Consider the following 26,498-nt stretch of genomic DNA (forward strand, 5'->3'; position numbering starts at 1 on the left):
GCTTGAACACCAGGAGTGGGGATCATTGGGACCATCTCAGACACTGCCCACTGCACACAGTTGCAGTCATTTTCTCACATTACGGGGACTCTTCTTCACTCCTATTGGGATCTAAGATGAGAAAATGGTGCTCCATTGCTTTGCCCTAAGCAAAAGGGAACTGATTTTAATTTTCCTAAACTATAGCCATGGGTGCAGAAGTCATCCCTTAACCTTGGCCATTCTTTGGTCAATCACTAAGGCCCTTTCTGAGGCTTCACTATGAATATGGATCCCTATCACTTTGTTTTTTGCCTAATAACTCATTCTTCCTACATTTTAACCTGATACAGTTAATTTCTGGAAAAGATCCAAGAGATCTTTAATCTTAAAATAATCTCAAATAGCCCAAAATTGTGAACAACCCACATTGCCATCAACAAGCAAATGGATAAACAAATTGTGGTATACTCATACAAAGAAATACTAGTCAGAAATTCAAAGGAAAGATCCGTCAGTGCATGCAACAACATGGATAAATCTCAATCTTACTGAGTGAAAGAATCCTGACCAAATAAAAGCACATATTGTATGATTCAATTTATAAAATTCTAGTAAAAGACAGCTAAACTATAATGATAGAAAGACGAGAGGTGCCCGGGGATGAAGGTCAGGGTAGGGAAAGGCAGGAGGGTGGTATCAAATTGAAGGCTTTAGTATGTGCAATTTACTGTATGTAATTTTTATACCTCAAGCTATTTTAGAAAATACTGCAAAGATAAAATAATGAAAAGTGGGCACCAATCCAAAACAATAAGACACAGTGTAGCTAAAAAGAAGAATCTCATGGTCCTTATTAGAATAGAACTTGATTGCAAATTAGTTACAACTGTCCAGGAACTCAAATACTCAGTGTGCATCAAGGCCAAGACTTTCTTCTAGAACATCCCCGGATGATCTTCTTTCCCTCCTGATCTCTCTGTTATCACCTACTGATTTTAGGTAGGGTAACCATACATTTCAATTAGCCTTGAACATGACAGTTTATGCCTTTTCTCTCATGTTACTATTAATAGCACTCCCCTTCATTTCCAATAGTGTCCTGGTTTGGATAATAAATTATAAAATCATCCTATTTTTAGGTAATACTGTGTGGGGTTTTTTTTCCTTATTTCTATTCTGTTTTTCATTGGAATTTGTTTAGGGAGCTATAGAGAGTGGGACAGAGGGAATAACCCTTTTCCTCTTCTTTTTCTAGTGAGAAAGGTTCAGAGAAGGAAAAATAGAATTGAAAAAGTGAGGTTCTCATTGTCCCATTGTGGACTCTTCCCAGCCTCTCGGTTCTCCAAGCAGTGGTGCACATATGACATACATTTAATAAAAGTGGAAAAGGCTCAGACCATTGGGCAGATTTTGAAAAGATGTATTTAGCAAGGAAAAATAAAACCTACAGAAACATTAAAAACAAAGTAAACTAAATTCACAGAAATATATGGGCAAGCCTGTTTTGACTGCCTCTTGATCCTTCTGGGCAAATGAGAACTTCCTGGGTAACTGTAAAAGCAGGCAGAGCTATCCACACAGCATATGGCTCCAATCCAAGCCAATTTACACAGATCACCATTTCTCAGTGCCATTTCTGGGCTATGATGGAAAAGATAATGTAGATATTCAGCCATGCGATTTACTATCTACCCTGGCTTCAACCAAAATCAGGGAAGAAACATTGCTATATGCAGTACTATGCCCGGAAGCTTTCAAGCTCAGCCTTAATTTAATTCTTTTATTTTTCTTTTTTAATTTAAATTCTTCCCTTCTCATGACCTCATCCTTTGCCTTTAGCAAACTCCTCCCCTAACTTTCCCAGAAGTAGGAGTTGACTTGAACGCATATTCTTCTACCTCCAGTTATTACTTCACTCATACTATAACATTACTTGCTTGGGAAGGGGGCCCTGTTGCCAGGGAAACCAGAAGGACTGCATAAGTTTAGCCTCAGTTGGCTCCTTTATTCTAATTGATCAAATTCTGTGTTCTTGACTCATCTCATTTTTGTAGTCATAATAAGGTAAAACACTTCATAATTCCTCTGATTTATTATACATTTTATCCATACCTTCCTAAGATCTCACTGACCTGTGTCTTTTCTCCCGAATTCACTAAATTAACTCATTTATTTCTATTAACCAGGGATGCTATTCAAAGTGTTTAGAACAGACTTGGCATGAGAAGTACCTATCAGAATGGATGTATTCACCAAATCAGAATGTATACTAGCTATAGACAAGAACCAAACCAAGGGCATACTAATCACCAATCGAACTAACCTGGATATCTTTCCTTCCTGCTATCAAACAGATTTCTCCTCTGATCAGTCATGGCACACTTAACATCCTGATCGGCCATCTAATATTATCACCATATACAACTGAATAAGTATTAGATTTTGATGAAAAATTCATCTTTGCCTTTTATGTCAAATCACAGGGTGATGATTTTTTAAAAAAATAAGTTTATATATCTATTCCCTTCATAGGAAGAAAGACACTGTGTGTTAGAAGGTAGAGAAGGCTATTAAAGGCAATGTACATAGGAAGGAGAAGTACAATATATTTGTTACTGACAAATAGAAGTAGAGACAGACACTAACCTCTCCTGATTGATATATCTTAGTTTTAAGATCTTTTCATTGGAGCCTCCTATTTAGTGTCCTAATTCTGAGATACCTACTTCAGCGGCTCTCAACATGAAGTCTATAAACTTCCTCATATTGTACACAAAAATTGGGAGGCTGGGGAAGAGGGTACACAGTGATCATTAGACACTCCAAAACTCCTGATGTTATCTCTACCTTGTTGCTGATTCTTTTTTTTTTTAATTGTTGTTGACTCTTAAGTAATCTATACATTTAGTCTATAACCATGACAGATAATCTCTTGTTGCCAACCTTGACTTGGATCTCCTAGTCCTAGATTCTTACCTTATCTTTGTAATCCAGCATCACTCATTGTCTGGCTATGATTAAATGTGTCCATAACCTGCTTCCTGAACCAGCTCTGGATACTTCTTTGATCTCAGGGAGATGAGTCTCTAAACTATAACTGGTGATTGGTACCCAAAGGAAGACTCAAAAAGTGTATTTTTTAATCAATGAGGCCAAGCTCAGAGAAATTAACAGTGTCAATAGCCTGACTTTGTCTGAGTCCCTGTTCCTAAGAAACATAAGGAGAAATGGCTATTGTGAATTTTATTTTATTTTATTTACTTATTTTTTGGCCGTGCCATGCGTCATGCGGGATCTTATTTCCCTGACTAGGGATTGAACCCATGCCTCCTGAAATGGAAGCATGGAGTCTTAACCACTGGACCATCAGGAAGTCCTGCTATTGTGAATTTTAATTAAGAACTGTCCCATAGCCTGAGGGTCTAAGTAATAGGTAAATTCCCTAGAAGCAATTCACCAAATGGGTGCACAAATCTAGCTTCTTCACTAGTTTAGGTCAGTGAATTTTCATAAACTTACCCTAAACTGACTCCACTGTAGATGGTGTAGTGAAATGATGATTAACGCCATCTTCTCCAGACACTTAAATTGTTTAAGAAGCTGACTTAGCTTTCTCCTTTTTCTGAACCCTATGTATGCATTAACTTGACATAATCCCAACATAAATATCACATCTGTTACTCGTTTAACATCTACAAAATCTTACTTATTTCTCATTATTATGAATATCCACATATTCAATTAAGATGACTCTGTGAGGTTCAGAACATACATACTGCTGCAATTTCTTCTCCCTGGGTAGTTACTCATAACTTTATCATCAGTGAATTATTTTGGGTGCTTAGCTTTAAGTTTACACATCAAACTCTCTAATAAAAGTAAATGACTTCATTAATAAATAGATTTGATTACCTAATAATTAACATTTTATACATATATACATATATGTGTATAACAGTATACTGAATAATACATACTATTATATATAATGTATATTTTATAATATATCAAAATAACAGAATACACATTAAATATATTATATGGACAGTCTTGTAGCAAACAAATCCATTAATTTTTTTGCTAAAAGAATATAATCATTTTATATGTGATATATATTTTTTCCTGTTAACTGCACATGATGTTGAATATTTTACACTTTTCAACATACCTGAGAACCATCCTCCTAATCTTTTAAAATACGTATTTTAAGGAGAGAGAATTAAACTATGTAGCCTACAAAATATAAGTCAAAATCTAATACCTCTTTACTTTCTTCAAATTTTTTTATATTATTGATCTTTTATTATAAAGGATGCAATATAGTTTTTTTTTTAATTAGGTAAGAATATTCATTTAATATGTTGCTTTAATCAGGATCTGTCTTTGGGTATCCCATTTCTAAGGAATTTCAATATTGCAATTATTATTATGCTCTTCTGTGTCTTTTGACAGTAACTTAATCCAGTGTATTATGCACATTTGCTTCTCTGGAAAAAAATAATGTAGAGTGTCAGGGTACCCTCATGGTAGCCTAAAGGAAACTGAAATAGAGAGAATTTAACCAGTTCCAATGTGATTCTCCCCTTGAGAAGAGCTCAGGCAGGCTTGCTTTTCTCCACCATGAAAAGGTCATTATCCTCCTGCTCTGGTGCAAAAGAGGTTGTAGACATTCTGAACCAAGCTGCCAGAGCAGTGTATATAGTTATTCTGCCATTGACATTACTAGAACAAGGAACTTTTTGAATGATGAAATATTTTATCAATAGAACTCTGCTTACTGCTTTTCATCAATCTCTCAAGAATAACTACGGGGTTAATAGATTACAAATGGGATAACTTGTCACAGAAATGTCACTTCTAAGCTAGTGCTGAGTCATCTCTTATTAATTTATTTAACTATACAACTTTTGGTAAACCTTGAACCTTGGGTTATCATATACATCAGTTTTTTATGTCTGGAAAGTATTTATTTCCTGCATGTTCACCACTGAGGAAAAGGAATTGAGAAGGAACCTAAAGATGTTTATTATTATATAGTCTCTAGATAATGTATACATACACAACACACATGCACACACACAGAGACCACTATGTCATTAATTTACATGATGTCAGCCATAATTCCACCAAATTTTCCCTCTCCTTTCAAAAAGGTCAAAATTAGCAAATAATCATTTAGTAACTTAATACGTGTTTGATTTGCTTTTCTGAATCCTAATGAAATATTCGTTTTCTGTATTTACTTTTCACTGATAAGAAACAAAAGAAAGAATAGCTTATGCGCACACATAAAGATGTGTTCCAATAGCATTTGAGCCAGGTGCTATGTATTCCATGTACTAATTTCACTCCTAAATCAAGTAAATTTAAGATTATGTATGATGTTTCATGGCATAGGAAATTAATACTTACTGAAGACCTACTGGTGCCAGGCATTGATTTGGGCATTTTTTATGAAATTGATAGTAATTATTATAATTGATTATAATGTAATAAGATCATTGCCATAAATTATGTCATTTCATTACATTAACCAAAGTACTTGTTACTATAACAACTGATATTTAATGAGAGCTAAAGATTTGAGAAGCTAAAATGTTCTGTTATTATAACAGCAACTAGCATTTATCAGGAGCTCATGGCATGGCAGGAACCATATCAACTGCTTTGCATACATTGTTATCTCTGATCATCACAACAGCAGTAAGGTAGGTACCAATATCCCCATTGTATGCTGGAGGAACTCAGGCTCAGGAAGTAAAGTTTCCCTAGGGTCACACAGATACAGGGTGTCAGGACAGAAGTCCATGCTGTTTCTACTACACCACAATGCCTTCCATACCAAGCAAAACTAAAGGCAATCAAGATTTTTAGCAATCTTTAATTTAGTTTGTTTCTCCACTTTAGAAGCACGCATTTCCCCCAGATTAATAATAATAATGATGATGCTGATAACACTAATACTAATAAGAATCCTATCGCAACAACCAATTTCTAAAAAAAAAAAAAAAAGGAAACTGTTTAACTTTTCTGAGTTATTTTTGCCAGTAAGTAGCTAAGATGGGGCTCCAACCCAGGTATCTGATTCCTGGATCAGAATTCTTCCCCAGTAACAAGCTGATAAACTATTTAATAAAAGAGTTGAAAAAAGCAACTATGAACAATGATCACAGAATACCTCCAAAGTGTGTCAAATCAATGTCGATTCTGGACAGATGATAATGTACGCCGTAGAGTAATAAGGATGCAACATTGATTGTGTTTTTCATTAATGTTTTAAAATTTCATCAATGCAGACAACACTAACAGTAAACCTGTGACAATTTGGGCACACTGCGCTATTTTACCCTTGTACCATCAAAACCAAGTAACGTGCAACCAATAGTATTAAAAGCAGCCACCTGAGCCCTGTTGCTATACTGCCTTTGGCTAAATAAGTTTGTCTGTCTGTCTGTCTCTCTCTCTCCCCGCCTCCCTTTCTCCCTTCCTTTCTTTCTCACCAGCCTCCCTCCTTCCCTCCCTCTCCCCAGTACCCCACTGGGTCAGCTGTCTTGACCAGACTCAGCTATTCATTTCCAGCTTTTCTTCTCACGAGCCCATTCTGGGCAACCAGCTCTGCCCCTTCCTCCCAGCCTTAGTAATTAATTCTGCTATTATTGTGAATTAAACGTACAAGCAAGTCAATGTTTAGCCTAATTAAGAGTGAAGCCAACAAATTATTTAAAGCACCACTCTAGCAAAATTTGCATTCAGCCTTGTATTAGCAGCCAATCAAGCTTTTCAGCCGTTGACTCAAGTACTTCCAGGCTTCACTAACACAACTAGGCTTTCTCCCCACCCCAGCTCCTGAACCCTGCCCCAGGCCTCCATCCTTTACCCATCCCTAAATTCAGTGTTTAATTACATGCCACTGAAGGTAACATCAGATCCCTTCTTTCATTTACTACAATTTAAATGGATACATTTGTACTTCAGTTATTTTGTCAGTTTAGGTCATACAAAAACTGTATAGTTTAACATTATTAAAGACAATTTAAATTTTGTCTTGTCATTTCCCAAAATAAATTTAGCATCTTTCAAAACAAACTCACAGGGCTTCCCTGGTGGCGCAGTGGTTGAGAGTCTGCCTGCCAATGCAGGGCACACGGGTTCGAGCCCTGGTCTGGGAAGATCCCACATGCCGCAGAGCCGCGGAGCAACTAGGCCCGTGAGCCACAACTACTGAGCCTGCGCGCATCTGGAGCCTGTGCTCTGCAACAAGAGAGGCCGCGACAGTGAGAGGCCCGCCCACCGCGATGAAGAGTGGCCCCCGCTCTCCGCAACTGGAGAAAGCCCTCGCACAGAAACGAAGACCCAGCACAGCCAAAAATAAAAATAAATAAATAAGTTAAAATCTTTAAAAAACAAAAACAAAAAAACTCACAAACATTCCTTCCTTAGAATGAAGCTACCAGTATAAACAGTGGTAGCAGGTCAACCAACTTTGTACTGAAGAGCAAAAGCAAATGAAAATCACAGTTCTTAACAATAAAAACATGTACCAGGGCTCCTATTTCTAGACCAGTGGTGACTAAAAGAGGAAAAGTTTGATTAAGGAATCTGAAAGCATTAGTGAAGGTTTTAAAAGTAGTGAATTTAATAAAGAAAAAAGTACTGCCTAGAGTATAATTTCACCTGATTTTTTTCCATTAAAGGATAATTCAGCTTTGGGCAAAATAACATGCTGAAACATACATCCCTGACAAGAGAAACTGAAGCTATAAATCAGAGTCTTTTCTGATACAATGTATGGACACACCGTTGGACCAGAGTATGGTCATTCTTTAAAAAGAAAAACAACAAAAAAAACGATAATAGAGTGACACGCTAAGGCCTAGGCCAGCTGTACACATGGACTTTACAAAACATTATTAGATCTTGAACAATTTCATGCAACCTATAGACAAGTAGTCTAAACCAGTCTCTCACTTGTTTTTCTTATTTTTCCTTGCTTGCTTTTGCTGCCGCTTCTGTACTTAAAAGCCATGCATTTTAGATGTTAAGAGAGTGTCCATTTCAAATATTCCCTCCTGTCTCCTCTCCTCAACCGAGCGCCCACTGTGCTCACGGCGATCATTCAGTGAGGGCTCCGTACAAGTTCTTACTAAAACTTATCAGAAAGAAAACAGAAGAGACAGAATTTACTCCATTTTCATTACACTCATCACCTAATTCTTACCTCCATTTTTTTCAGGTCCTGAATATGAATACTAACATTTATTTTTTGAAATTGCCTGAATCACTTTGTCTTAATTTCTCAAATTCTATCCCTGCAATACTTAACACATATTAATATATTAATTAATATTTGTAAAACTCCTCTGGAAAAGGCTTTGTATCAGGAAAAAATAAAACTTTTCTTTGTGATTAACACTAGAAAACATCAGCTTCTTCATATCCTACTCTAAAGAGTATGCACTCTTTGGACACTTATTTTAGTTCATAGAGGAAATTTTATCAGTGAGTCAAGTGTCTAATTTCCTCAGCGAGAAACACGATATTTATCCTTGTAACACTGGAATAAGTCTATAAACGTATAGATGTGTATGTGTGCATACAGATGTTTATATGTGCTATTACTTAAACCTGTTTTAGAACATAAAAGGGGGCCAAGCACATCACAAAACAGGTGCTTATTAGAGAGCTCACTATGTGGATTTCTTAAAAATTGCCATTAAACACTAAGAGAGCAAATATTTCAACACCAAGTTTCAGAAATTCAGAGGGGGAAGAGTCTTCTTTTCAAAGGAGAGAAAACCTGGCAGTGATAACATTGAAACAATCAGTGATGAAAACATGCCCTTTGCTGCCATCAAGTGGCTGCTTTCAGAATCTTTTTATAAGCCTCAACCACGGTGCAAATGCTTTTCTTTCCCACCGTTTCATTTCTCACACATTACACACGTGTTATCCTTTGGGAGACTGGCATATTTGAAAAGACCAGGCAAGCCTTTCCTGAATTAGGGCGTAATACTATGGATGCTAAAATGTTCCATGACTAAGAAGTTCTTCAGAAAGACAACGTCAAAAGGGGTGTGAAGTGTCCAAACACTGAAAACCCTTCCCAGCCCTATGTGTCTCACTCAGTTTCTGTCAGTAAAGTCCTCAGTCTGGACTTGGGAGAAGAGCTCTCCATTTCTATCCATAAAGAACTTCTAATAGATTGGCTTTAAGGCACCTAGTGAACACAGAGGAAATTTTAAAAATTGGAGAGAGATTCATTTAGAATCAATTTTAACCAAGTCCTGTAACTGTAGGAGAAAATGGTTTCGTGTTTCTTTCCTATTTATGTCTCACTGCCTTGAAGCTTCAGTCCTGTATGTAAACAAGGCACTGTATTGTTGAACCGTGATTATTACATAACCCTAATTTTAACTTGGTTACTTGCTTTGCCCCTTTTTCTTTGAGCATCTTCGTTTTTCTCTCCCAAGAGACAGTTAATTAAATACACAGCTGAAGGAACGGAGAAAGGACAATTGCTATTTTTAAAATCTGCAAAATGCCATGGCAGCAGCTCCTTCATATTCTGAGAAGTCAACAGCATTCATCTTAGAGTATTGGTCCTTTTGATGGGAACATGCATTAATATGATTTTGGTTATGAAAGGAAAAGCCCCGGATAAATCAAAGTGGACAAAAGTTGGAGGGAACTAAATTGCTCTGTATAAGGAAACAGAGGAATTCTGGAAGTTATTTGGGGGTGGGGAGGTACTCCAGAGAGAAGTAGAAACTTGAAACTGGGAGAAGAGAACAGCCAGGGAGACTTGGGTGGGGGGGTGGAGTGTTCTAAAGTCCAAAGGAAAATGTATATGAAAACCATAAAACCACACCTGTGGCTATGAGTTCTTGGAAGATTTTTGTGTTCTACCCAAAGCCCAATCTAAGTCAGACAAGCTTCTTGATGTTCCCTGTGCTAGTGGTTATATATGTTTTCCAGTCCATCCTTTCTCAGTAGCAGTTTGCAGGACCATCTAATGTGGAGGCTTCTGTTTCAATTTCTCACTTATACAAGCCCGGATCCTTGTTTCTGATGCAAATGTGAAAGTTAAAACTCAAGTTCCTGAGTCACTGTCTGAGTGTCACTTCACAGGCTCACTGCTTTGGTGTTCAGATCCTTCTTCATTTTTGGCCTCAGGGTTTTTTCTTATCTTTGGGTAAGCTCAGCTATGCATTTATAAAAGGTCTATCATCAGGGTTTGGGGAAAACTGGACAGCTACAAGCAAAAAAATCAAACTGGACTACTTTCTCACACCACATAGAAAAATAAACTCAAAATGGATTAAAGACTTAAGTGTAAGACCTGAGACCATAAAACTCCCAGAAGAAAACATAGGCAGTATGCTCTTTTACATAAGTCTTAGCAATATTTTTTTGGATCTGTCTCCTCAGGCAAGGGAAACAAAAGTGAAAATAAACAAATGGGACTACATCAAACTAAAAAGCTTTTGCAGAGCGAAGGAAATTATCAACAAAATGAAAAGGCCACCTACTGAATAGGAGAAGATATTTGCAAACAATATATTGGATAAGGGGTCAATATTCAACATATACAAAGAACTTATACAACCCAACACCAAAAGAACAACCAGATTTAAAAGTGGGCAGAGGACCTGAATACACATTTCTCCAAAGACATACAGATGACTAACAGGCACATAAAAAGATGTTCAACATCACTAATCATCAGGGAAATACAAATCAAAACCACAATGAGATGCCACCTTACACCTGTCAGAATGGCTATCATCAAAAAGACAACAAATAACAAGCATTGGTGAGGATGTGGAGAAAAGGGAACCCTCCTGCACTGTTGCTGGGAATGTAAATTGGTTCCCCTATAGAAAACAGTATGGAGGCTCCTCAAGAAAAGATAAATAGAACTACCATATGATCTAGCAATTTTACTTCTGGGTATTTACCCCCCCCCCAAAATAAAAACACTAATTTGAAAAGATATATGCACCCCTATGTTCACTGCAGCATTATTTACAATAGCCAATATCTGGAAATAACCTAAGTGTCCATCCATATACGAATGGATAAAGAAGATGTGGTATTACATATACAATTAGTCATTAAAAAAAAGAAATGAAACGTTGCCATTGCAACAACATGGATGGATCTAGAGGGTATTACACGAAGTGAAATAAGTCAGACAGAGAAAGACAAACACCATATGATCTCACTTTTATGTGCAATCTAAAAAAACAAAACAAAGACACAAACAAAACAAAATGAAAAGAGTTATAGATACAGAGAACAAACAGGTTGTTGCCAGAGGGGAGGGAAGTGATGAGGGCGAAAGAGGTGAAGGAGATTAAGAGGTACAAACTTCCAGTTATAAAATAAATAAGCCACAGGTATGTAATATTAAGTATAAGGAATATGGTCAATAATACTATAATAACTTTGTATGGGGACAGATGGTTACTAAACTTATCATAGTGATCATTTCATAATGTATGCAAATGTCAAATCCCTATAGAGTACACCTGAAACTGACATAATATTGTCAATCAACTATATTTCAATCAATCAATCAATGTTAATCACATCTAAAAAATAAAAATAAGCAAATAATATTAAATGAAGAGGGAAAAAAAGTCTAAGTCTGCATTGTATTTTTCAGCATTCCTGAAGGTTTTGCAGGAGGAGAGGCTTCAGGTTAGCTAGTCTGCCACCTTGTAAAAAGGAAGTTGTTCATAAAATGTCTAGATGTAAAACTCTGCCCAGGATGAGAGCCTTCTCTGCAGCAGAACCCTCACCTACGACCTCACACATTTATGGAAGATGAATTGAGTTCATCTTGGTGACTTAAAGAATAAAGCAGCACTTTGGTGGCAGGAGGTGTGGAGGGAGAATCAAAGGTGAGAGGAGACTTTCCCCTGAGTGTAGGAAATAGGGATTGTCTTGGTCCCTTCAACACATCTCTAACTCCCCTCTTTCCCTCTCCATCTCACTGCCTCTCAGCCTGGCTCCCCACAGATGGCTGAAGCCATGAGTGAGTGCACACTTCAGGGCACTCGCTGTAAGGAGAGCTCCAGGAGCACGCAACTTGACTCTTATCAAGCGAGCTCTGGCTAAAACTATCAGTTCTGATCAGATAAACCTAGGGACTTTGTTCTCGGTAACAAGGGATCAAGGGACTCTGGTTGAGACTAAATTTACAAACAATTCTAAAATTGCGTGGTGGGGGGGCGGGAAGGGAGGGAAAAAAGCAAATCATTCTAGGGAAACTTCTTTTTTTCCTTTCTTAAATCCTAAATCCACTCTCTGTAGGCCTAACGGCTTCTGTTTTGGAAAGGAGTTCTAAAATACATAAACACAAGTCTAGCCATCATAGAAAATCCTTGAAATCCTTTTCAGAATGGTTCTAGACCAATATTCCTAGAAAGAGCCACAGACCAGCACAGGTTGAAATCCCCAATGCAAATCAGATTCAGTGTAAAGAATCCAGAATTCCTCTCTACCACCAGCAATCCTCTGATAGAAAACCAGTCAGTCATGACATCTGTGAGCCTGCTGTCCTTTCTGTACCCTCTGGCTCCCTCACTCCCTGCCCTAAACAGGATAGGGCAATGCCTCAGGTAACACGGTGCTCCTACCCCAAAGGCACAGTGGTATCCACCTGCTCTAAGAACTGATTTTCCTCCAGGTTTGCATTCCTACATTAAAGCGCTCACTAGTTCAAATGGCATGTGTTGTAACTGTTGATAATACATCTTTTATAAATGGAGATTTAATTTTTTAATCTGTAGAACTACACCATTTTCCCCTTGCTTTGGATTTTTCTTTAAAAAGTAGCACCATTAAAGATGTCCTCTCAAGCAAAGATCCTTTTCAACAAAGATGAGGCATATTGGTGAAGAGTTCAAGAGTTACATAAGAATATGGAATTTATATAGTCTGAGAATAAAAGACAATCACCTTCAATTTTACTTAAGACAGATACACATAAATTCTAGACTAACCCTTCTCTTATTTCCTGCACATATCTCCTACTTCTTTCAATTTTCAAATTCAGCTTGAATGATAAAAATACAAAGAAAGGCTAATAGGCATATGGTGATGGAGTAACAGGATCAACCATCCATCAAATGTGTGCTAGCTTAAGAGCAGGCTGTATTACTAGAATTCACTACTTAATAGCTCAACCCCTTCTCTATTACTGCTTAAAATAGAGATTTAATTATAATGTAACTTTGGGCAAGTGACAAAAGCTCTCTGGTCCTCAGTTTCTTGATCTGTAAAATGGAGATAATAAAAATACCTATTGCAGAGGGTCATTGTGAGGTTTGAAACAATTCGTGTCTCTTACTGAGTGGTTAATAACCGTTAGCTCTCACTAAGGTTAGCTTTGTTATTGGCTGTTGATTGTTTTACAATGTGCCAGGGAATATCTATTATTGCATTTAATTTATTATTTTTAATTCTGCTTCCTTCCTCAGAATAAGCACTCTGGTTAGCACAGACCTCATTAGCTCCATAAAAAAAAAAAAAAAAAAAAAAGTAGAATTAGATGAAAAGTCAACTTCAGAGCAAAGGATATATTTTATGTACATATACTATTTAACATTTTATTTCCAGCAACAGCTTAAAAAGAGTAAGTTTTACATCGATCACTTCCTCTTCTGGTCCCAGGGCTGAGAATGCACAGTTCCTCTCAGAGAGACTTTTGATTGTGTTAGATAAATCCAAGAGCACCATTACCCGGGTCCATTATACAGGCACTGTTCTAAGGCTGAGGCTTATTCTGACTAGCCATGGGTTAGAATCTGTAACTCCACCATTTAAAAATAGACCCAGTAGGAATGGCGTCATTTGAAGCCCAAGAAATAATTACAGACAAAGCATTTTAATAACATCCTAAAGCCTGAACATTTGATCTGCAATCACATTCTTGAATTTACCACTTATTAGTATGGACTAAAGTATAAACCTTGTGAAGTACCTGCTTTTCTTTTACTATTCATCTCTTTAATGGTGGGAAAAAAACAATAAAATTTTAATTGAGTTATCCCTCTCAGCACTGAACAGTGGTGGATAAAATCTATACACAACATCAAAATAATTGCACTGTAGAACTGGCAGGCAGTCTTGCCTGGCCTACATTTAGAAGAAAAGGATATGAGCTAGCTTTCCAATCTATTGGGGAGGATAGATCAAAACCTTCTAGAGGAACTACTTCAGTGTACAACAAGTATCTAAAGTGGTTTCTTATTGTCACTAATCTAATTCTTAAAGCTGTAAGTTAAGACATTCTCCTTACATTCTGCCCTTAAAACTTGTAAAGAGCAAACCAAGAACTGGAGAAAGTTAAAAAAAAACCTACAATCTACTTGTTAGCACATCTTCATGCCATGGTGATTTGATTAGTGATTTGATAAGTATAGATTACAACCTTGGACTTAATACAGGGTGGCCCACTTTTAAAAAGACCCATTTATAACAAAGATCTCTCTGTTGGAACTGCCAAGAGAGTTTAAAAAAAAAAAAATGCTACCAGTATCAAACACTTTTATTCAGCCACGCATTGTAGAGCAATGTAATTGCAAACCTGGAGAGCTACATCTTAGGACAGTTCTACTGATTGTGTGATTATAAACAAGTCAAGAAGATTTCCTGATTCTCATACTCTCTGTCACTATAATGAAATTACTACCTGCTCTCAAACTACTCCACAGAGAAGACCTAAAGAATAAGGAACACTATATAAGTATTGCAAAGTGCGATAAGCTTCTTAGATAAAAGACTCTAAATGTCTTAAGAAAAAAGCACAGATTATCCCTATTAGGGTAGAATATTTGTAACGAAGATTTAGGCTACTACAAACTAAAAAATTATTGAATTCTTACAAGTTTCAAATATAACACTCACCACAGTAGAAAGGGGAAAGACAACCTACCCCATGTTCCCATCCATTAGAAGAACCGTGTTGTATATGTGAGAAAATATGAAGAGAAAGAGAATTGTGCTGAAGAACATTGTCATCCACGATCCATGATCCTCTCGAAACATTTTTAACCGAAGCAACTGACCTGCAATATAAATATTATTGGAAATCAGTGTACACTGTAACTCAAAATCCATACAGCTTTGCTTTATTTTAGTGAATCTCTATTATCTCACAAATATTCTGAAGCCTTTGCCCTAGCACTTGTCTTACAGGTGAAACCACTATCTAATGTCCTTTTTGCTCTTTTGCACATAAATGATGAAGTCCAAGACAACCCCCATATCATCATCCTAGAGCAAACAATACTAGTATGAGAATCTGGTATACAGAGATCACTCATTAGGCTGGCATGAAAACAAGATTAATTAGAACACTATTACCAGCTACTTTTTATTTCACAAATATGTTTTTGGTTCATTTACTGAAACTACTTAAGTAAGGCAAATGGTAACGATGTTGCATAAATTCCATATAATTCCCTTTTGCTCCCATAGACCCATTCCCAATACTGGTCAGATGATAAAACCAAGTCATACTTCACTTATAAGAAGATCCAGTTGTTAAAGGTACATGAAAACATGAACAGTAAAAATAAAGTCTCTGTCATAAGAGACAGAAGGCTTAGCCTTACTCTTAGCTAAAATATCCATAACCACATACAGGCTGGTGCCCAAGTGTGTGGGGCGTGTGGGGCCTGGTGGCGTGTGCATGTGTTATGGAGTTGGTATGGCTCTAGCAAAACATAATTTCTACGCTGATACCTAAAATTCCATTCACAAAGACAATGGCTAAAATTGGAAAGGATGGTCAATTAATCTATGACAAAGGAGGCAAGAATATACAATGGAGAAAAGACAGTCTCTTCAATAAGTGGTGCTGGGAAAACTGGACAGCTACATGTAAAAGAATGAAACTAGAACAGTCTCTAACACCATATATAAAAATAAACTCAAAATGGATTAAAGTTCAAAATGTAGGACTGGAAACCATAAAACTCATAGAGGAAAACACAGGCAGAATACTCTTTGACATAAAATTGTAGTAATATTTTTTTGGATCTGTCTCCTAAAGCAAAGGAAATAAAAGCAAAAATAAACAAATGGGACCTAATTAAGCTTAAAAACTTTTGCACAGCAAAGGTAACCATCAACAAAACGAAAAGACAACCTACTGAATGGGAGAAAATATTTGCAAATGATATGACTGACAATAAGTTAACACCCAAAATATATAAACAGCTCATACAACTCAACATCAAAAAAACAAACAACCTGATTAAAAAGTGGGCAGAAGGCCTGAATAAACATTTTTCCAAAGAGGACATGCAGATGGCCAACAGGAACATGAAAAGATGCTCAACGTCACTAATCATCAGGGAAATGCAAATCAAAACCACAGTGAGATTTTATCTCACATCTGTCACAATGGCTATCATCAAAAAGAACACAAATAACAAATGTCGGTGAGGATGTAGAGAAAAGGGAACCCCTGTACACTGTTGGTGGGAATGTAAATTGGTGCAGCCACTGTGGAAAATAGCATGGAGGTTCCTCAAAACACTAAAAATAGAACTACCATATGACCCAGCAATTCCACTCCTGGGTATATATCAAAAAAAAAACCTCACAAAAACCCTAATTAAAAATGATACATGCACCCCAATATTCATAGCAGCATTATTTACAATTGCCAAGGTACGGAAGCAAGTGTCCATCAACAGATGAATGGCTAAAGAAGATGTGGTGTATATACACAATGGAATACTACTCAGCCATAAAAAAGAATGAAATTTTGCCATTTGCAACAACATGGATGGACTCGGAGGGTATTATGCTAAGTGAAATAAGTCAGACAGAAAGAGAAATACTGTATGATGTCACTTATATGTGGAATCTAAAAACTAAAACAACCTAGTGAATATAACAAAAAAAAAAAAGCAGACTCAGATATAGAGAACAAACTAGTGGTTACCAATGAGGAGAAGGAAAGAGGAGGGGAAATATAGGGGTATGGGATTAAGAGGTACAAACTATTATGTATAAAATAAGCTACAAAGATATATTGTAAACCACAGGGAATAGGGCCAATATTTTATAATATCTATAAGTGGAGTATAACCTTTAAACATTGTGAAACAATGTATAATATTGTAACATATAATATTGTACATCAACTATACTTCAATAAAAAAAGAAAAAAAGAATGTTAAAATGCAAATACTTCAAAGAGGAAAATGTATTAAGATGAACACTAAAGTAAAAATTACTAGTATCATAATTAGCCCAGATAAATATTTTGATTTATGATAAAGAGAACTGAGAGCACTAGTATCCTGAAAGGTGAAGAAGATTAAAAAAAAAAAAAACAGGATTAAGAAAAAAATAAACATAGGTCACCCTGGCTTCTCCTAAGAGAAAGTTTATCTAAATAATGATAAAGGAGATGATTCACATATAGGAACTACAATTCAAATAGGGTAGGCCTGAAACCTTAACAGTAAAATTTCTCACTAGAGAAAATATTCCCTTTTTTTGATGATATGTTAAAGGTATGGGGAAAATATGTATATCTCCATATGTAAATGATCTCTCTAGGGACAGACAGTAGCTCTCATGTAGGCTACTGAGCATAGGAAGAAATCATCTTTTAAGATTTAACTACTAATTTTCCCTTGTCCCTTTCTTTCATTAACATAGCACTTCAGATTTCATTTGGAAACCAGACTCACAGAAACACTACCCTAGCTTATAAATGGAGCAAAAACGGGAGATTTGGTTACATTATCTGGTTTCGTGGCCTCCACAAGAGAAGCAAAGGACAAATCTGAAAGTCAGGGGGAATGTGAATTATAACTGAAAGAAGAATGTGGAAAATGTTCTACTGAAGCAAAGGATACTAACGCTGCATATTACAGCCTTACAGAACTTGTTGATTAACTGAATCAATAACCTAGAGGGGTGGGATAGGGAGGGTGGGAGGGAGGGAGACGCAAGAGGGAAGAGATATGGGAACATATGTATATGTATAACTGATTCACTTTGTTATAAAGCAGAAACTAACATACCATTGTAAAGCAATTATACTCCAATAAAGATGTTAAAAGAAAAAAAAAATTCAAAGAGAGATGGCTTACACAAAACAAAGATTTAGAGTTATGAGAAATACATAATCCATAGTATTAATTGACCATAAATGTGATTTTTTGATGTTTAGCAAGATATTATGATTCTAATATATTCAAAAATATTTACAATAGAGCATATTTTCTATTTAAAAATCCTAGTATCAGCAAGTATAATCATAAAGTAAAAATTTGAATATATAAAGTAGTATAAGTATGCTAATCAGTCTTACTGTGCATTCCCAGGCCTTGTTTAAAGGACAATATGCAAATCAGAAAAAAGGCAGGCTTTAGAAAAAAATTAAAAAATAAAAAATAAAAAAATAATAATAATTATAGAAAGCCAGGGATTTGCAAGTCTCCACACAACACATTGACAGGAATATTATAAATAGATATTTAATACAGAATGCTTGAGAGTAAAAAACCCATGCCACAAGTATCTTAAAGCAAGCTGTAAAGAATATTATTTATTCTTTGAACAAATATTTAATGTGTGCTTATTACATGCCAGCTGTGGTTCTAGGTGCTGGAGATACAGCTGTGAGCAGGGTAGGAAGGTGTTCAAAGTCAACCATCATTTGGGTATTTAATGAAAATGTGATCTTATTTTAGACTGATTTGACTCAATGTTCCCTTTGCTGCAAGTCTTTCAGCCTTGACCTATTTATTTAATTCAGCAGTTGATATTGAAGAACTGCTAAGACCAGCAATTAGAGTTCTTGGAAAATTAAAATGTGAATTTCTTTCTTAACATATGCATATGTCAAAAAATTCACTAATGGATGTACTTTAAAAGTCAAATAATAATGCTGGTGACTTAAGAGTGCTTTGCAAATAAAATACAGTGGGTTAACTGTACATGGCTGAAATAATACAGAGCTAGTAAAATGAGAAATGTGACAGTACCATTTATGCTGTCATTGCCAAACTCATTGCCTAGCACTAATTTCAGTCATTAGAGTCATTAGAACAAAATGGCAGGTTAACACGGCTTGCAATTCACTTGAAACACACAATAAAAGTGCTGCAATATATTAAGGCCAGAACTGGTGTGACCCAAATGTTAAGTCAAATCACATTAAAAAAATTCCCCATAAGCTACTTAAACTTAACTCATTGAGTGTCCATCCTAATGATAGAAACCTGTATACACAGACGGCCATCAGCTGACTCCCCATGCAATCTAATCAAACCAGGAACCTCAGTTACCCCAGGATGTCACATGAAAATGCACTATCTCCCCCCCCCACCTGCAACGTGATCATATATTTGGTTTCCCTGGGACATCAGTGGCTTATAACTGTTGTCCTGGAATAATTATTAATAGTGCCCCCTTCCTTTCTGAAGTGCACTGGTTTGGACAATAAGTTATATGCCACCTTTCCTATAGGTCACAGAATTCAGAGTTTTTTTTTAACACTTTAGAGGAGTTTCAGGAGATAACTGAGTGAAAACAGTCTTCATAGGTCAACAGAGGTAAAAGACATCACTAGGAGGGGTACATTTCTGACAAGGTGATAATGACTTTTATTTTAATCATAGATATATTTGTAAATCTGAGTGTATGTTTATGTTACTTTGATATGGTCAAGGTAATTGGAAAACAAATCTTAAAACAATCCGAAGCATCAAGGTGGCACACAAGCCTATATCTGTGTTGGAGGTTAGGGTTGGAGGGCACAGGGATTAATTGTTATGAATGTTGATTAAAGTAAACTGAAATAGCCTAGAACCTCAGAATCTTTCTTGGAGATACAGTAGATTTAGAACCACTAAGATGTCATAAGATTCTAACAAGCATAATGACCTAAAAGCATATTTTAAAATATATGATGAGCTCACACATATTGTGGAAGATGGAGGTAGATGAGTGTAAGAGAATTATGGAGAAACTACTCGGTTTCTTGGCTTTTTTGCTGCTGTGTTCTCATCAGCAAAAGAAGAGAAAGGAACATTTCCTTTGTACCTCACAGCCAGACTTTTATGCTAAGTTCTGGGTGCCTTTTCTTCAGGAGTAGTTTTCACAAAGAGGCCTTGAACAAAGAAATAGACTATACAATCTCAGAGGAGAAGGAGTAGAAGTGTTTGTGCTTCCAGGTAAGAGATTAAGGTACTCCTGGGAAGTTGTTAAGGCAAGATTAGAGTGAGGGTGTCTAGATTCACTGAGGATACAAAGATTTTGGCCTCCAAGGTGACAGAACCTCATTTGGGTTTGATTCCATGGATGTTGGTGAAGGCCAAAGTATCAAGGGTCATGGCCTTGGAATTCAGGTAAGGAGACTGAGCTGGCCCCAAAGGAAGGAGCCAGCCAGCCACCTTCGTTAGGAACACAGTGACCTGGTTAGGATGGTGGAGGTCATCGAGAGGATGTGACAGCTGGCTGACCCAGGAGCTGGACCTGGGCAATCAGAGGTTCCTCATCCCCTCCCCTGGCCTTGGAATGTACATTCTGCCCACTGTTCCCCCAGTGGGACCATTTTCAAGAAGACAGTCTTGAGAGAGCAATGTGTTGTTGAGACCATCTGCACAGAATATGTGACAAACCCAGTTAAGGCCTCTGCATAAACTTTTGACCCCGGTGGGCAGGTATAGAGATCTACTTGTCTTGTTGCCGCTCAAGATTAATCATTAGAGAAATGCAAATCAAAACTACAATGAGATATCATCTCACACCGGTCAGAATGGCCATCATCAAAAAATCTAGAAACAATAAATGCTGGAGAGGGTGTGGAGGAAAGGGAACACTCTTGCACTGCTGGTGGGAATGTAAATTGATACAGCCACTATGGAGAACAGTATGGAGGTTCCTTAAAAAACTACAAATAGAACTACCATACGACCCAGCAATCCCACTACTGGGCATATACCCTGAGAAAACCATAGGTCAAAAAGAGTCATGTACCAAAATGTTCATTGCAGCTCTATTTACAATAGCCAGGACATGGAAGCAACCTAAATGTCCATCGACAGATGAATGGATAAAGAAGATGTGGCACATATATACAATGGAATATTACTCAGCCATGAAAAGAAATGAAATGGAGGTATTTGTAATGAGGTGGATGGAGTTAGAGTCTGTCATACAGAGTGAAGTAAGTCAGAAAGAGAAAAACAAATACAGTATGCTAACACATATATACGGAATCTAAGGGGAAAAAAAAAAAAAAAAAAAGGCCATGAAGAACCTAGTGGCAAGACGGGAAGAAAGACACAGACCTACTAGAGAATGGACTTGAGGATATGGGGAGGGGGTGGGGTGAGATGTGACAGGGTAAGAGAGTGTCATGGACATATATACACTACCAAATGTAAAATAGATAACTAGTGGGAAGCAGCCGCATAGCACAGGGAGATCAGCTCGGTGCTTTGTGACCACCCAGAGGGGTGGGATGGGGAGGGTGGGAGGGAGGGAGATGCAAGAGGGAAGAGAAATGGGAACATATTGTATATGTATAACTGATTCACTTTGTTAAAAAGCAGAAGCTAACACTATTGTAAGGCAATTATACTTCAATAAAGATGTTTAAAAAAAAAAAAAAAAAAAAAAAAGACAAGCCTCACACATAAGTTCCTTTGCTTGCTAAACCTACCAATCTGGAGCAGTCTGCCTCATTCTTTGGTCTGTCCTTTCTCTCTGAGAATGGGGCCAGTTTCAGATTTCACCCAGGAAGTTCCTGAGGTTGCAAACCTATGCTCTCTTAGACTGCACCATTGTGCTAAAGAAGAGGCAGAAAACCATCACCCAAGCAGCAATGGGAGAGGGGAAGACAGGTAAATGCAGACTCAAGGATTTGTTTCCAGGACCCCTATAAGCCCTGGGACTGCTTTAAACTTTAGATATAAAAAAGATGATCTAAAAAATTACCAATTTTGTACTCTCTGTTCACCTTGATAAGCGGGAAGTTCAAGCAAGATTTATTTAATTTAGAGGGAAAAGTATGGCATTACACATACTACCCTGACCAGGAAATATGAAGGGAGGCATTTTCCTCAAGAGGACACTAAACTGAAGTTAACACTACTATCCATTAAGTCTTCTGCTGCAAAATATCCTACATATGATGCAGCCAATTATAATGTATACATAATGTGTACATGCAACTACTTAATGTATACATAGATATACATAAGAAACAAATGTAATCTGCAGTTGTTTAAAGGAATATATTTAATTTGTTGGGGTCAAAAAGCAGTCAAAATCAGCATAGCAGGCATTTAACATACAAGTAAGAATATTTTCTGTTGCAAATAACAAAAACAATGGTTCCAAACCCTTGCTTTTAATCACTACGGAACACTTGGACTTCAGATGTGCTCCGAAAATGGTGTTACAAAAGATATAAGTTAAATAAATATCATTTTTAAATTAAAAAACAAAAATGAAACATAAAACAAACAAAAAACTAATACCAGCTTAAACTATAAGTCTATAGGCTTCTCATATTTCCTAACAAGGATATTTGTTCCCTGAACAAAAAATAGTTTTCTCCTTACTATAAATGTTTAGAAAATAATGTAGATTTAGTTTAACTAAACAATAATATGATTTCAAGAAAGGCTTCATCCAGCATTCAAACAATATGACCAAGGTTTGATTTATCTCCATTTCCCAGCTCTGTTTCTTCAGGGTGGGGTCCCATCTTAGCCAGCTCCTCCAGCACATTCATACATACTCTTTGTAATCCTAAAATGACTGTAGCAATCCTGACGAATGTGTCTTCATTTTTGTCTGGGAGGAAAGCATGCTACTTTTGCCCTAGGATTTCTTGAGAAGTCATGTGATTAACTCCACTTGGGCTTGTTTGGGTCCTGAACCAAACACCATAGCCAGTTATGAAAAACAATGATTAGCTAAGTCTATATCACATGCTCCACTCCTAGAGCCAGATGAAATTAGTTCCCTAGCACTACATTGATCCACAAATGCAAGGCAAGTATGGCAAACAAGTTGAAAAATGTAGAGCCCTAAGATGAAAGGTCCCTGGGTCCTTGAATCACTGCTTGGAACAGAGGTGCCTGCCATGTTTTGGGCTTAAATGAGTGAGAAATTCAATTGAGATGCAGTCATTCTATGTTTTGTAGGGTTTTATTACTGCAGCTAGCATTGTCTTACCAGATACAAGATGACCAGTGAATAAAAGGCCCTGAGAAGGCAAGAAAAAATGGGGTTAAAAATGGCCCAAGTGCGCAGTGGTTGAGAATCTGCCTGCCAATGCAGGGGGCATGGGTTCGAGCCCTGGTCTGGGAAGATCCCACATGCCACAGAGCAACTGGGCCCGTGAGCCACAATTACTGAGCCTGCACGTCTGGAGCCTGTGCTCCGCAACAAGAGAGGCCGCGATAGTGAGAGGCCCGCGCACCGCGATGAAGAGTGGCCCCCGCTTGCCAAAACTAGAGAAAGCCCTCGCACAGAAACGAAGACCCAACACAGCCATAAATAAATAAATAAATAAATAAATAAATAAATAAATAAATAAAAATTAAAAAAAAAAAAATGGCCCAAGTGGAATCTTTACTACTTTTTCTTTTTTATGTCCCTACTACTCAGCAAAACACATGGTAAAATATTTATATTGGATGAAATCCTGATGGGCAGATTCTAGAAGGAAAATTAAGACCCGTCCTCAAGTCCTCCAAAAGAAAAATTCTACAAGTAAAATATGCAGGAAAACACATCTTGTTGGCAATGATGTAGTCATCACTCAGACCACTCAATCTCAAAGACCTAATGCCCAAGACTGTATAGTTTGTTGTCTACTGTGCGTGCACCACACCTGTCTACAAGCTGCAACACAGTGAGGCCATATTTGTCTTCCTCACCACTGGTGTCCCCATGGCACTGACACATAGAATGTCTTAAATAAATAAATATTTGTCCAATAGATTAAAAAGGAAGGGACACACAAACAAATGAACAAACAATATTCCACTGTATGACTAAAAGCCCTCTGTCTTTGTAAATCTGGTGCCTACTGCACCCGCCCTGTGAGCCCTGTGGAGCCCTGCAGTTCTTCAAGCTTTGCCTCCTCCTCATTTTCTCCCCATAAATTAACTACCTCCTGAGATCTATTCCCTCCTACTCAGCATGAAGCTCCTGTTTCCTTATCAGACTTTCCTTTCTGCAGCACCCTTGTTTCTTGTGCACCCCAGGTTTATTTTATACTTGCCCTTCAAAACCCCAACTCTGATTCAGAGCTACAATTTGTTTTCTCCAATTTCAGTAAACTGTGGAAAAAGCTACACAAATGGGTTGATAAGCTACTACATAATCATGATCCCCAACTTCAGCTGCTACCACAGCACTGCACATTCATACATCCATTTCAAATTTCATCTCAAAACTCCTACTAAGCCTCTTTCACTCTCAGAATATGACCTTAGTCTCAACCTCAAGAAAATGTTGCTACTACTAAATATGATTTCCTTCAACCTTCTTCCCACTCACATTCATCCACTTATCTACTTTCTCTGTTATTCTTACTTTCTTCTTCTGTTTTTCTTTGTGCTCCTCCCGCAAAAGAGACCATGTGTGCCTTTTAAAAAACATACCCTCCTCTCTCTTGGTGCCTTGCTTCATCATCCATTCTTTCTCTCCTTTGTGTTTCCAATCTCTCCCACTCTCCGGGTTCTCTTCCCTCTGCCTCTAAAGCCTCTTAAGTCCATCCTATAAACAAGGCTTTCTTGACCTCATATCCTTGAACTACCATCCATTCAACTTCTCTTCTCATCCAGACTTCAGGAGAGAGTAATCTTCACCAGCCCCACTCACTGAGATCTTACTTGCAATGCAAACACTCTACTGAAATTGTTCTGGCAAATGTTAATGGCCCCCACCATTGCCAAACGCAATAGAAATATACTGGCCTTTAACTTACAGGACATTTTTGGCTGCATCTGACACTGAAGTATCCACTCTGTCCTTTTTGACACTCTACTTCTTTGGTTTCCCTAACACCAAATACTCCTTGTGCTTTTTCCACTTTGTTTATTCTTATCACTTTGAGGGGCATCTCTTCTGCTTGTCACATAAACGATAATGTTCCCCATGGTCTGCCCTCAGTCTTTCTCTTTGTCATACCACTACGAGGTCTTGAAATGGAGCAGGACCCTATGGTCCTTGCCCCCCCCATGTCCTCAGCCTGCCTTTCGTCTGTGGAAAAACTTTAGCCAGAGAATAAGTTTAATCACAGAGGGCTTCCCTGGTGGTGCAGTGGTTAAGAATCTGCCTGCCAATGCAGAGGACACGGGTTCGAGCCCTGGTCTGGGTGGATCCCACATGCCGTGGAGCAGCTAAGCCCATGTACCACAACTACTAAACCTGCGCTCTAGAGCTCATGAGCCACAACTACTGAAGCCACATGCTGCAACTACTGAAGCCCATGTGCCTAGAGCCCGTGCTCCACAACAAAGAGAAGCCACCGCAATGAGAAGCCTGCACACCACAACAAAGAGTAGCCCCCGCTTGCCACAACTAGAGAAAGTCCACGTGCAGCAACGAAGACCCAACACAGCCAAAAATTTAAAAAAGTTAATCAGAGAAGTGAGAAAATGCAGAAACAAAGGAAAACAGTCAAAGGAGACCGAATAATAATAGTTTAATCATTAAGCATAGTCAAGGACCTTTAGTTCCTCCTTAAGGTCTATAGATAGTATTCTGAGCCATATCCCATGAGCTGTTTTGCAGATACTGAAGCCCCCACCAAGTGGAGGAGGATGACTACACGATGACCAAATTGAAGCCATGAAATTGAAGCCATGACATAAGCTGCCACAATTCCGAGAACTGGCCTCAAAGAAATGGGAACAAACCCTGGAACTAAAGATTAACTGTACTTATAACAACCAAGACGACGCTGGTCAGACCACCGATGACCAATTTCAAGATGACTGTCAGAGCTGACTATATTGTTTCTGCATGTAGCCCCCTCCCTCTGTCTATAAAAGCTCTTGCCCCCTGATTGTCAAGGGGGGAGTCGGCCTTTGGACAGGCATCTGCCCTACCCCCTGGTTGCCACCCTCCGAAATAAAGCAACCTTTCCTTTCCTACCAACACTTGTCTCTCAAGAACTGGCTTTCCAGCGGCGAGCAGCCAGACCTGGGTTCGGTAACAGTCTCACTCAATCTGTGGGTTTAACATCCAATATCTCCAGCATAGACTTTTCCTCCTGATCTTCAGACTGGAAGAGCCACCTACCCACTGTCCTCCTCGATGTCCTACTGCCAATTCAAATTCAGTATACAAAAAAGAATTCAAATTTTCCACCTCTCGTCCCAACACACAGTATACCCACATTTCCAATCTGATCTTTTCCGTCCCTAAATCCACCCCTACTTCTGACTTTACCATCTTATCATTTTCAAAATAACTAAAGGTTAGATTCATTCTTGATTCTTGAT

General features: G+C 37.7%; 1 protein-coding gene across 9 annotated transcripts in view; it reads right to left on the reverse strand.

Moving 5' to 3' along the window:
• The window catches only part of TMEM117 (transmembrane protein 117), a 535,157-nt gene that overhangs the window by 419,395 nt on the left and 89,264 nt on the right, over positions 1–26,498 (reverse strand). For all 9 annotated transcript variants that reach the window (XM_007168344.3, XM_057556894.1, XM_057556895.1 and 6 more), the window contains one exon: positions 14,927–15,059. In XM_007168344.3, the coding sequence (XP_007168406.2) occupies positions 14,927–15,059 (133 nt within the window). The remainder of the gene's footprint in view (positions 1–14,926; positions 15,060–26,498) is intronic.

Source organism: Balaenoptera acutorostrata, chromosome 11, assembly GCF_949987535.1.
Source record: "Balaenoptera acutorostrata chromosome 11, mBalAcu1.1, whole genome shotgun sequence".
Classification (NCBI taxonomy): Eukaryota; Metazoa; Chordata; class Mammalia; order Artiodactyla; family Balaenopteridae; genus Balaenoptera; species Balaenoptera acutorostrata.